A 14,172-nucleotide genomic window follows, 5' to 3' on the forward strand; every position below is an offset into this window, starting at 1 on the left:
CTGTTAATATAGAGAAACGAAACAATGTTTACTTCACAAAAGATAAAAATGTAATATAAGATCAAAGGGTTACAATTTGATTCAGTTACCATGACTGTGTAAGAGTACAATGGGCAATGATCATGTAAGATTTATTCTAGATAAAGCAAATGGTGGAGTTCAGTGTACAGATAGGATTCGGGATAACTGCCACTTTTCTGTGAAAGTGACTACTTACAAATCATTTCTATCAGATGTAGCAGAATAGTCCTCATGTGAGTGTGAGGTTCATATCACGTTGGATTAACAGGAGGTAGCACAAACAGTCACAAGACTGCCCATGGGATAATATGGTGAGAATACTAAAAATCTCATTTCATTATCACAAAACCTAGTTTAAACATTCTAAGACATAGTTTTTAGATTGGAAGCTGCACACATTCATCAATTTCCTATGCACTGCTCCTGAGGAGACACAGTATGAATATAATCAGGTCAATAACAGCTTTCATGCAGAGGCATATAAGCAGTTACTCTCCCCACATTCCATCCATGAATGGATCAAGAAGAAACTAAAATATATGATATAATAAAAACTACCATTTGGCACACACTTTAGAGCATAGCACCAGATGTAGATGCAACAATCCAGAAGGTTTATTCCACCACTTGTCCCAAGTGACATGTTTTGGTGTACAGGTGTCAATATTTCTCACTGAGTTGATTTACATTTTCCTCTAAATGTTTGAGCCATGTAATGCATATTACAGGGAATGACTACATAAATAAAATCTGCTTAAAAAACAAATACAAATATATTCATAATGAGGAGACATCAAGAACAGTAAATGCAGATATACTACAAAGTGCTATTATCCAATTTACCCACACCTATCACACTGCATCCAAATATGGGGATATGCTACAAATACCCATGTTCAAAAAGTGGAGAAACTACAGAAGAAAGCATTCAGGAGCACAGCTAATTTACAACAAGACAGTCATGAAAAAATCCATTCAGAAAATTAGTACTAACTCTCCTGCACTATATATATTTGAAACAATCATGCAAGTAAACATAAATTGTGCTGCTTCATTTAACAAATTATAATACAAGGTGTAAGAGTGATTACTACATACAAGAAACACAGCTTCATTTAACTGACAAGTCGCCAATAAATGGTGGTTACTTTTACCACAACACACTCCCAATCAAAATATAAACATACAAAGACACCACTATTCCAAAATAAATTAATGAAAAATCTGAGCTGTTAATTCATGTGAATTAACTGAATCTTGAACACAAACACTATGAAAACAAGTAAACCTTTGGATTTTAGTAGGCATTCTTACAAACCGTGCAAGCAGTAGATTCATATATTACAAATTAATACAATAATTACAAATTTAACAATATGGCTCACTGGTTAACAAAATTTAGGAACTAACACAATGCAGGAGGAAAACACACAGATAAAAAATGTTGGTTTTATTGTTATTCCATATTATGTGTCTATAATGTCTAACCGTATTACAGTTAAAAGAAACTGAGAAGAGACTATCTATTCAGTGAACTATGTGCACCATGTCATTGAAAGGAGTATCAAGTTATCACACAGCTTTTCACCAAGAACACTAATCTGCCATCTACCGTATTTCATTTTTTGAATCACTTACTGTAAAAAATGATAGAAAATGACCAGAAGGTATGATGATTAGCAGCAGTAAAATTATACTTAAAATAAAACAAGTATGATTCTTGTGCCTCTCAACAAATTCGTCAATAAGCACAACTTACATGTATGGGTGCCTATATTTGTCACTGTTTGTTGTCAGCCAGAAGGTAAGAAATCTGCATTAAAACTGGGCCCTTAATCATAGACCACTGTGCTATAGGAGTTCTCTAGAAATTGACACTTCTATATTGAGTAACTCTGCTCCACACTGAAGAACAGGTTAATTCTGTAATAATATGACAACTGCTAACATGAAGTTATTAACAGCTCGTAATTTGGGTATGTACCAAATAACAAACACTAATTTTCTTCAGAAGTCTGTCACTCCATTTATGAGTAAAAAGAGTACAATGCATTGTGTGAAGAATCAGAAAAGAAGAATAGCATTATAAGCTGATTAATATAAGGTGCACTGCTATCCCAAAGGAAGAAATATTTTAAAAATAAGTATGGCACAATCATCTTTGCAGCTGCTCTGTTTGTTCATGTCATATTTTTTTCTAGAATTTATTTATATAGTGGAAAGTACTGTCCAAAAATACATGTGATGTTGCAGTAAAGAACCAAGTTTCCCATATCCGTTTCAGTTAGAAACAAACATGGTGCAAGAAAACATCTAAGCTTTAAAAAAGGTACTATGAAAAAGATAATCCTATTAGAAAACTAATGAGGGTAGAATATGTCTGAATGAAAAGTGTAATTCCTCCCTCAGCTACTCTTTTGGCCTTTTAGTTGTCAGAAATGCAGTATTTTATGATGCTATGAATCCGTATGTTTTAATGTTAGTACATTATAATCTTGCAACACACCACAAGCATTAAAGTTTTTATGCAAACAATTAATAAAATAATTCACATATCTTAAACATAAATATTTTTGAATGTTACCACATAACAGCCTGTTATTCACTTCTTCAAATGTATTCCCAACATTTTATGCTGCAGAGAGAGAAATACACCACTCACAATATGATCTGTGTACCTTCTCCTGATGAGGGCTGCCTTCTCTTTGGTAAATAGGTGGGGGTACCAGGTGGTGGAGGTGGCCCTACACAGGGTATCCATCCCACACGTGTTGTCATCACTGTCCACTACATTGTTCCTCACTGCACTGTGTGTCTGACTGAACTATTTCACAGAGTGTTGAACACTAAGAGGCCCAGACAAAGCAACAGGCATTCTGAAATAGCTTTGCTATAAATGCTATTTACCACCACTGGGGAAAACCCCTTCTCCTCTCTCTGACTCTCTCCTCTTTCTGTTGTGAGTCCACAGTTGGCAGCAGTGTAGCCAGTAGGGCTATATATAGTATTTTAGGAGCAACAAAAACACAACTTGAGTGCTGAGCCTTCCTAGTATTCTTTTCGCATAACAAGCTTTTGAATGTATGATCCAAGTATCCTACAAAAACTGTCAAGAAAATTTTTAAGCTTCCAGAACTTGTAAAACGTCTGTCTGGAAATTCCAAACCAGACATCAAAACGTGTTTTACGCAATATACAATAATAATTATTTAAAACAGATTTTTAATTAGATTACTAAAGCTTATTTTTGGTGTTCTCAGAGTTCATTTTCCTGACACAGAAGATTAGTTCTTTTTATTATCTTCTTTGGATCCTGAACCTCAGTGTATATATAGTGAATTGTGATACGAAATTACTCATGACCTTAAATTACTAATGTACTCAAATATGATCACATTTTAGTCATTAGTAGACACCTGATAATATAAAAGTACTAATGGTCAGATGAATGTAACTCTTCACAAGAAATAATATTCATTTCCAGGGTTATGTCAAACATGTAATACCATAGGTATGTGGTTACATCATTAAATTAATGTTAAGTAGCAGCAGGTATAACTTTTTGCTTTAAAATTATTAAAAAATATATATATATACGTTTGATAAATGACACATGGTCTTTTTGTGGAGGAAAAACATGATAACAGGAAATCTTACCTTCATGGACCCATTTAACTGATCTCTTCTTACGATTCACATACATGGACTGGCCCTTGCTTTGTTGATTGCTAATATCACTGAGAGAATTTGATATGCGCCTGGCTAACTCCACTTGATCTTCAACTGTTGGGTGGTTTGGGGAATAAAAGCTGGATGATGCATACATTCTCCCTGAAAAGAAAAAAAGGATTTCCTAGATACTTTAAAATGAAGTATGTATGGAAACGCTTTTTGCATTACATTTAATTTTTTGCTGGAAATAGTTGATAACCTGCAAACAAAATGAAAAAATTCTTATTGCTTTAATTTTAATGTTTCTATCTTTCCTAATGAACTTAAAACTTGTAAAAGTTGTTAATGTTTTCTGGGAAATGTACCTAATGGGAAAGCATTGAATTAGAAATTCTGTCATTCCTATTTGATCACATGTACCAGTTGTTCTATATCTTACCCATCGACAATACAACTATTTTATAAAACAAATTTACAATTGCCTTTCAAGTAAACATCTTGTGTCATTGTGTATCTGCACAGTTTTCCTTGGGTTTTTTGAAAAAAGTGGAAATGTTACTATACACAGAATATGCAACTTGAACACTGACACAGAAACATCCAATCCCTGACACCAATGAAACAAAAATAAAAGGGAACAGACTATTCTACTGCAATTTTCTAACAGAGTGACAAAATATATAGGAAATACCACTCAAAACAGTTTTCTGAATGAGCAATTCCACTGCTATATTACTACAGTTACTGCTTACTGTGTCGGGAAGGGGTGACTTCTCCTGAATCAGAAGCCGGTGTAAACAGCTTCTCCAAATCAATTGCCTTGTGCTGTGAACCATCTGTTGAATTTTCATCCTGAAAGAAGAAACAACACTGTGGTGACTGCATAATAGAATAAGGAAGAATAATAATGAAACATTATTAAATACAGAGATTCCTACAAAGTATACACAGATTTTGTCATTTACTAAATTAACAAATAATAAATTTTACTGATTTTATACATGTGGCAATTTCAGTAAAAAATAATTTAAGCATTTTTAAGGTAAACATTAATGAATTGCAGATGAATTTGAAACAGAGCTGTGCTGCTGATATGAACGTTTTATAAATAGGTTTGTAGTGACAGTAACACTGAAGAACACAAATTTTAGAAAGTATTAATATACTTTCTTTTTCTGTAAGACATGTTGGTGTATCATTTTATACTGCAAGTACACATTAGAAAGTACAAGCAGACTATTTGGAGCAAGGGCACATGTATGTCTTCGGGTCAATTGGTACACATAAAGTTAAATTAATTTCTTACAGATGGGTTTACATGCTGTTTATAACAGAAAAGGTTAATAATGAAGTGCATGAATGGTTTATATTGAATACAGAATAAACTAAATTCACCATGAATATTTTCTAATTAATTACTGCTTTTTGTTTATAATCCATATAATAATATTAATGTATAAAAAGATAATAACAAACACAATCAGCAGTATTTATTACCTTCAAATGACACTGATGCATGCTGGCCAAAAGGAAAACATTTCTGATTTATTACTGAATGAACCATTAATTTGAGAAAAGATAAACTGAGGATAAACCATAGCACAAAATAATGGCACAAACACCTACTTTCATGAGATTTTAATAACTTTTTATGCCATTTTGATGCAAAAGCTTTCTTTAAACTTCTATTCCACAGCAGGAAGAAATGAGCTTCAATTTAGACCTACTTTGACTGTTAAGGTCATTCTTGGCACATGAAGGTACGTACTTTTCTTATGATTGTTTTAACATTCATCAATGTAAATTTCACTTAAAGAGAAATTTTGTGATAAACATAAATCACTAGAGTTCAGATTATAAGTAGACTTGGTACAACTTATCTTCCTGCAATAATGTTTTCAGTTATGAATAAAATAGTTATCATGTATGATGTAACAGTTTTCCCCCTATAAAATTTCGAAAAGGCAGGTTATAATCTGCAGATTATTCTCTGCACAAAACTATTGGTTAAGCTGGGTTGAATATCGGATGAACTTTCACAACTATATTTACATTTTGAAGCCACTGTACAGTGCATGACAGAAGGGCCATTGCTCCTCCTTTAGTCACTCTCTGTCTCAAGTCATTCGCTGATGGGATGAGGAAAATAGACTGTTTCTGTATCCACCTTAAAATCTCTCTTCTGTTATTTTCATGATCCTTAAGAGAGAGGTAAAATTGGTGATGGAGAACTGTTGCGCAGTCTGCACGAATTCTGGTTCTCAAAATTTACGGTTTTGAGAGGACATCATCTTTCTTTCAAAGAATCACATTTACATTTCCTGGGAATCTCTGTTACAACCCAATGGACTTCACCAAAAACGTGAAGTTACGTCATGGATTCCTTCGATATCTGCTGTCATCCCTACTTGCTATGGACTCCACACCGTTTAACGGGGCACTGGAATAGGTCTCACTAAAACACACATACCGATATCGTACTTTTCCATAGCTTTCAACAAATGTATCGGTTCGCCTTTCATTCGTCTTCACGAATTTATTTCGTCTGATTTATATAACTTCGTAATGTAACTCATAGATATATAAATGACTAACTGGATTCAGAGGATTGCTACCAATCTTCTAATCACATAATATTGTGTTCCTTTCTTCATTGTGAGCATTATTCGACATTTACCCACTTTTAAATGGGGGTACCGTTCAGCACACCAAGTGAAATACAGTACCGGTAATGTCTATCGTTATGATCTTCCTTACAAGCATCCTGCTATGATACTTTTCTGCAGGTAGCCTAATAACACGATCAGTGAACAGCTGGAGAGTGTGTCCTACGCTATCTAATAAAATGGCTCTGCATACTAAGGACGCCGTGGTAATAGTTTTAAAATGTATTTGAAGGCTCTTACAGAATGATACTTTCGTTTCTGTTGCGCATTAGCCATCCAGTGTACAGTACCGTTACCTATCACTTAAAAATCCTTTGCCTCAATCACAGATACGTGTGGATATTGGTATGATCCTAAAAGTGATTCTGTAAAACAATTATCTGGACTGTTACGCAAACAATTTTTGCTCAGCTGTAGATACATAGCATAGAGAGATACTTTCTAGGACTGACAAAAAATCAATCATCTCCTCCAATAGTCAGACAAAACCACCGGTAAAGATATATACACACTTTACAATGCTGAAAACGAGCAAAACTGTCATTGTTAAATGTCTTCTTGTTGATGTAAATAGTGGCGCCTCTATTGGTTTGTTCAGGAACTACACGAAATATAAACGTTTTTTAGAGCTGGCGAAGTTGTTCGACGTCGACCATGTGTTAAAAGTTGTCCCATTTACTGGTATCAGTAAGAACTTCAGCTCCTGAGAAGGAAATCAGTGGATAAACGAAGGAAAACGGAGTACACGTTCTGTTTTTGCTTTACACGTCACTCGTCTTCACATATTACTTTGCAACTTTTTTTTAGGAAATACGTTCCATTTTTCTTACAATATGTATCGCTGCCTGAATTCACCGAAGAAAGCTGCTATAATCAATCGCGACTTCAACATAAGTGTGCCAGAGTGAAATCGTGCAAACCACGTGACATCTGTTACGGTCATACTTCCGATGCGTCCCAAAACTTGATCCAGTCGTCAGCAGCAACAGAAACTAGTCAAACTACTCACCTCACTGTCAGACCACACGAGGATGAGCGGCAGACCGGCCCTCATGGCGGTCGCGATCCTACAGCCTGCTGCTGGACAGGCATCGGGCGCCACGGCGCTTATTAAAAATAGACGAAACTTCTGCTCATCGATTTGCCTCTTGACGCCTAGTTTATGATGCTGCGGCACCCATTCGCTCTTGAGGCTACCGTGTCAAGGCGCCATCTGCTAACAATCTTCGTTTTGCTCAGCCTTTATTATTCCCATGCCCGTTGAGAGATGGCGAAACAACAAAAAATCCAAGCTCGCGAATAGGGCGATCGTAATTCTATCACCAGTCCACGCTACTAGACAAAAGCCTCTTGATTCCGAAGTGTACTTCTCACATTACGATAGAGTTTACACTGGCTCTAATTAAACTTCCTGACACATTAAAAGTGTGTTGGACCGGAACTCGAACTGTATATTTGCATTTATTAGACAACACTCTTACCCCCGATTCATCCTGGAGCGCTACGCTATTCAGCTCCAGGCAAGAGCCAGCCAGTAGCGTACTCGCCCATCATCCTGCTTATCGTACCGGATCGTCATTTCTGGGAAAAAAGCCCAAAAGCTTTACAAGTAATGGTCTCGCCTGCAATATTGCCGTAACGGTCTTTTCTTCTCTGAATTTCAATTTGTTGTGCAGATAAAGCGTGCATGTACAACAGTGATTACTCTAGATCTCCTAACTGTTCATTACCACTGCTACAACATAGTTGAAGACTAGGTAGTTTATGGTTTGCCTCGACCCAAACTATTACGAGAAATCATAATGGGTTGCCAAAGGTCTTGACGTTAAACTAACTCCCTGTTGGAAACGTTCGTTAAGGTTGACTCTGTTGACTCCTTGTTGCTAAGCGATCTAAGCGATTGCTATGTCGCTCTGGAAACGTCTGTAGACGGTGTCAATTTTCTCCCTTTTTTGTAGAAAAGAATGTACGGAGGTGAAAAATACTTCCTTAACATCAAATTTGATGAACATTTGTAATCGTGTTTCAGGTACTGCGGGAATTTTTATACGCTGTTTTTCAGTTCTCGATCTTACTTATGTCTTTACGTTGAATGGTATCGAAATGATTTTCTTCCTTTAAGAAAGCTCATAAAGTTACTAGCCACAAAGTGCTTGAAAACTTATTTTTATTTATTTATTTATTTTTTATTTTGGCGTACCAGCATTTTTTGTCATCATAAATTTACAGGTGGATGGCAGTTTTCGTAATACGTTAGTCATGCTGCACTATTGAAAATCGGAATACATGAGTACTTGATGGCTTAGACAGCTATCAATATGCTGTTTTATGTTTCTTACGCCGGTGATTTTCCCCTTCACGATTCCTTTCTAACGTATGCCATATTAACTAAGCACATGGGGTGCCAAGGAGTAGCAATGAATTAATAATTTTGACCAACTTTAAATTTACTGTTTAATAGTAATGCATATTAAGTACACATCCGTTCGACAATAATTCTAAGTTTGTCAGTTATATCAGTAGTCTCTGGAGAGGAGAGCTTTGTTTCCTGGTAAACTGAAAGCGAAGTGCTCTGGACCCAGACTAGGTTATACAAGCAACAGGAACAAGACATTTTACATCAAAATGTAAGTATACAAGGTGCACCAGAACTTCACCCACAAACTTTCACGAGATCGCACAGAGGTACCTTCTTAATATTTTGGTATCAAGAAACCACGGTCTCCGGCAGCTCGTTACAGAGTTGTTGCATTTCGTTTGGTTCCTTGCCCCATTGAGTTTTGTATCTGTATTGCGCTGAAAATAGCGCACATCAGTGCAAATGTCGACGATATGCATTGTGTGTCTTGTTTTCATTCGCTCACGGTGCCTGCTGTTGACAACAGTAATGCCTCATTTAACCCGTTGTCCTCAAGTCTGCACTCAGTACTGCTCGTTTTCGTGTAGGTTTTTTCCCGACAGTGTTAGTTATGTGTTCATAATCGCATACGAGAAACCGAATCCTGTGTTTTGCATTATGCGCTTTAGCTATTACATGTAATAGTCTTTTTTTACTAAGGTAACTGGGGTAACAAAATGAATAAATCATAATTACATTGGTATTGTGTAACCAGCCTCAGGAGAAAGTGGGCCCCTTGTACCAAAACACAAAGCAGGTATCCCTGTACAACCATTTAAAGTTTGTCGGGGTAGTTCTGATTCATCCAGAAACAAAAAGTATGTAATAGCCTCAAGCCTCAAGCCCTGTACCAGCTTGCTTTATATAAAATATAACTGTAATAAACTGTCATTCTGATAACAAGGACTTTACTGTAACTGGAAGCTTATTTAATCATACACAGTTGATGTTCCTGAGACATGTGAAGTCTCAACTTTCTCTACGATAATGATGTAGGCTGAAGCAGTGAATTAAAATTTGTTCGAGCACCAGGATTCGAACCTGGGCCTCCTGCTTACTAGGCACATGCGCTATCAATTGATGCACCAGCAGTTTCTGCCATCCCAAATTTACAAGTAGATTGGCAGTTAACATAATACGTTAATCATACTGCATTCTTGAAAATTGGAATACATTCGTATCTGCAGAGTCACTGTGGCGCAACAAGTGCATCTGTCTATTAAGCAGAAGACCCACTTTGAATCCTGGCGCTGGTACAAATTTTAATTAATTTCTTCAACCTGTGTCATTATCGTGTACATTTATTTATTAGTAAGTGTAACTAACTGAGTTAATTGAACGACAAACAGTGTAGCAATAATACTTCATGGATTGTATTCTGTGCTTCACATTTAATTTTAGAATGTGTATGACAATATCCTTCCAACTCACATTAATCAATGGCTAGAGAAATTCAATTTCCAGACGTTATAAGCGAAATTGTTCAAAATATTTATCAGTCGCCTTATGTAGATAAGCAAAGGTATTTCCGCAGATCAGATCAGTTCTTTTCATTTTTAAATCGAATGAATGCTCCATCTGCGTCAAATCTCTAAACGGGTGATGGGAAACTGTCAATCAGAAAACATATTATGTGTGCTTCTGAAGGAAACTCACATGTAAATTGGTGACCGGTTTAGGCATGAGTTCGGTAGCCTCAGACTAGATTTCGTAATTCCTTCTTGTTTACTGGTCGTCAACCACTGTGCCCTGTGACGCCGCCTGACACAGAATCAATTTTTTCCACCACTGGCTCACTTGGCACCAGCTACGTGCTCAAGAATTGTTCATTAATATATGTCTAGCAGTGAGAGAGACAGGGTTCCCTTCCAAAACAAATAGATACACGATAATGCTACTCATGGCATGTTTCTTTTTGTCAACTTGTAAATGGTCCGCCGCGCTGAATGTCCCATGGACAGATTATTATCATATTATGAAGCATCCTTAAGCTACTGCAGACAGATTTGCAGTTTTGCTAGGACATTGTCGTACGTTCTTTTAATTATAACCCGTCATCACCCATCTTATAGTCCGCCCCCATAGCTGAGTGGTCAGAGGGCTAGTTGCTCTCTGTAATAAAAAAAATAAAAGTGAGTTAATCGATCAACAACGAACTTAAACGGGTGTCTTACGACGTCCGCCCCGCAACGTACGATAGCGAACAAAATGAGATAAAAAAAAGAGTGATCAGCCTGACGGATTGCCGTCCCACGGGCCCGGGTTCGATTCTCGGCTGGGTTGGAGATTTTCTCCCCTCAGGGACTGGGTGTTGTGTTGTCTTCATCATCATTTAATCCTGATCCGGCGCGCAGGTCGCCCAATGTGGCGTCGAATGTAATAAGAGCTGCACCAAGGAGGCCGGACCTGCCCCGTAAGGGGCCTCCCGGCCAATGACGCCAAACGCTCATTTCCATTTTACCCATCTTATAGATTCTGTCGGTAAAAACCTGTTTAACAGTCGAAATTCGAGCTATCAACCTCCAGGTCTGTATGCACTGTAATGCAGTAATCTCTGCCAGGGAAGCAGCCTAAGTGTGACAACCCAATGAAAAAGAAACATTGGTAAATATCCTGTTTTCAGCAATATCCTGTTTACAGCAAACAGTCGTCCTCTTCTTTCAGGTTTTATTAGGCAAATATATATTTCGACTAGTGCCTAGCCTTTATCAATGCACTATTTCGCGGCATCAATACGTCAGTTCCCTGTTTTTCGGGCTTCTGTGACGTTTCGTTCAATCTTGAACGTCATATTCAAGTCTTGAAAGTCTTATCACAGTCGTTGAGTGCACCCACATTCCTAATGGAAGGTAGCTTGATGGAAGGTCCTGTTAATATAGAGTTGTTAAATCTTTACTTCTTTTTTGTTGATTTTTTTCTGGAAGCATCAGGATGTTATCACAGACATGCGCCGTCCTTCAGTAAATTGGCGTAAATCGTAATATACGAGCGCAGTATGTCGCGGATACACTCTGCCTACGCAGATTCTGGAAGAAACCATCTTAGCGGGCGACAATGGCAGAGGAATCTAGTCAATAGTTTTAACATCATCCATATTATCTCGAACTCAGCGTTACGGTGCTAATGCTGCTCAGAAGAGCGTGGTTGTTCGACGAAACAAAGAGCGTTGAGATGGAAGTAACAGCATCGACAAGACATTGAATTTTGCAAGAAATGGATTTTCGGAAATTGCAAAAAATAAAAAACTTGAATCTGTAGCTGTTGTGCCGTCTTGTTCACTGGGACCTTTATATACCCCCAAGACTGAAACTGTCGGGTAGTGCATCACAACTGTTGCGACCGCAAGAAATATTAAGTCAAACTTGACTACAGGTAGTGCGAATAACTAATAACTTCTTACAGCAGTTCTAAATAAAATAAGATTTATTTACTTCTACATATCATACCAAAAGGAAGTTTCTGCAACATTAACTGCTATACGCTTCGATCGGAGCCTGCATTCAGAGATTACCTTTAGTCAGTTCTCAAGAGGCAATGCATACCTATTCCACAGTTGGGCCAACGATATAGACGATGCAACAAAAGGCTTCCAAATTCTGATCTATCGATGATATTTGAAGCACACACTACCGCTGCACTTAGAAATCGTCTGACGTGGATCTCCGAAGGGCACTCAGATATTCGGCGTTATGAAGCAGTAGACTATCTAAAAGAAAGCTTCAAAGAAGACCACCCGATATTTACACAGCTACCGTACTGAGACTATCTCAATGTTTTTAAAAAAAAGAGGCAAACACTCAATGGGAACAAAAGTGGCAGATATCGAACAGAAAAGGGCTGTTTGTTCGCTTCGTTCCAGTGCAATATACCAACAAAATCGGGATATAGTTAGAACAATCTCCCAAGGAGATATGCAACATCAGTTACTAGAATAAGGTTGGCACAAGCATGTTTCCCTGCAGGAATGGAGTGATTCACTCTCCCACTTCCAGAAGACAATGGAGATTTAGACCATATCATTTTGGGATGTTCCAAGTAAGCTCCACATCAAAATAAACTACGGAAAAACATGGCAAAACTGAAGATTCACTTACCAACAAGCACTAAAACATTAATGAGTGAGAACAGCCGCAAAATCGATAGTACGTTACCTACAAGAGGTGGAGATGAAGCTCCGAGATATAAAATAATGAATTTGTCACCTTGCGTAGAGAGGGAAAGTTCAGCACACGGACGTTGCAGATATCCAACAAGCTGTGACCACGATGCCACGAGCGATTCCACAAGAAGCGTTTGCTGACAGTTTTCAACAGCTTTACAGCCGATGTCAGAAGTGTTTTGAAGGTAATGTTGATTACTTTGAAGGCCAATAAAGGTATTTTGTATTTCCTGAGACCATCACCGAACTTTTCAGACGCACCTTGTATAACAGAATGTCAAGTCAGCTGACGTCAGTGAATAGAAGCATTCGTACATTTTTAGATACTGAAATCCGGAACCACATACTCACAAAATTTGATGAACTTGAGCGTCTAAGAATGTCTATAATATGTAATTTCTAATTCAAGTTACTATCAATGCGAACACAGAAGTTTTGAACATTTTACTTTAGATATTGCTTTTTCCACATGTTCTACAGATATCGTAGAAATTGCACCACACCTAATCTGGAACAGCAATGTGTGCTTTTTTTTTTATAATTGCAGTGCTAGTTTACGTGAAAAGAGTCAGAATCATGTCCCAGCACGCGGTTTAGATTGTTGCAGTGGGTAGATAACTGTCATGATGCACTGGGGCGTCATGCATTATTAGTGACGATCTCAACGGCTACAACTTGTACTCCAACAGTACAGTAACGACTACCTCACACAGTCTGTAAAGGTACTGGACGTAACACACTTTCATCACATTACTAATGTTGTATTCGACAACGTCCTAGTACATGATGCCGAGAACGCTCCACCTTTTCTTTCGCTGTACCTGGAGGTAACTTCACTTTCCCGCGAACCGTTTACTATGCATCTCCCTGTGAAAATTTATACCTCGTGGTCGAACGACATCTGACCATTCTGTTTTACCCTGGAAGTATCAATGAGTTGTGCAGTTTACCCAGAACCACTCGGCATGCAAAACTCCATAAAAACGTTCAACACTTCCGCTATTTGATGCCGTTAAATTGTTATTTCCGCTCATGAAGTTTCAACAGCGATTCGGCAGTATTAGATGAAGCCATAACTATTTACATACACGATAGTCAGCCATTTGTGGCACCAGTTTTACTCTATGTCAATTTTTTTTCATAGCATTGTTTTAGTCAAAAGTGTAGTTTGCTTTCTTTTGCAGTCGCGACACTACCGTGTCTAGTTTTTGTTAAGTGAAGTCGGTACAGTTACGAGATGGTAATTGCAGACGCAG

At 37.5% G+C, this 14,172-nt stretch overlaps 1 protein-coding gene across 37 annotated transcripts in view; it reads right to left on the minus strand.

Moving 5' to 3' along the window:
• Positions 1–14,172, minus strand: part of LOC126277939 (synaptopodin-2) — a 388,910-nt gene that overhangs the window by 70,062 nt on the left and 304,676 nt on the right. For all 37 annotated transcript variants that reach the window (XM_049977868.1, XM_049977848.1, XM_049977858.1 and 34 more), the window contains 2 exons: positions 4,446–4,545; positions 3,679–3,852 (listed from right to left, as the gene is read on the minus strand). In XM_049977868.1, the coding sequence (XP_049833825.1) occupies positions 3,679–3,852; positions 4,446–4,545 (274 nt within the window). The remainder of the gene's footprint in view (positions 1–3,678; positions 3,853–4,445; positions 4,546–14,172) is intronic.

Source organism: Schistocerca gregaria, chromosome 1, assembly GCF_023897955.1.
Source record: "Schistocerca gregaria isolate iqSchGreg1 chromosome 1, iqSchGreg1.2, whole genome shotgun sequence".
Taxonomy (NCBI): domain Eukaryota; kingdom Metazoa; phylum Arthropoda; class Insecta; order Orthoptera; family Acrididae; genus Schistocerca; species Schistocerca gregaria.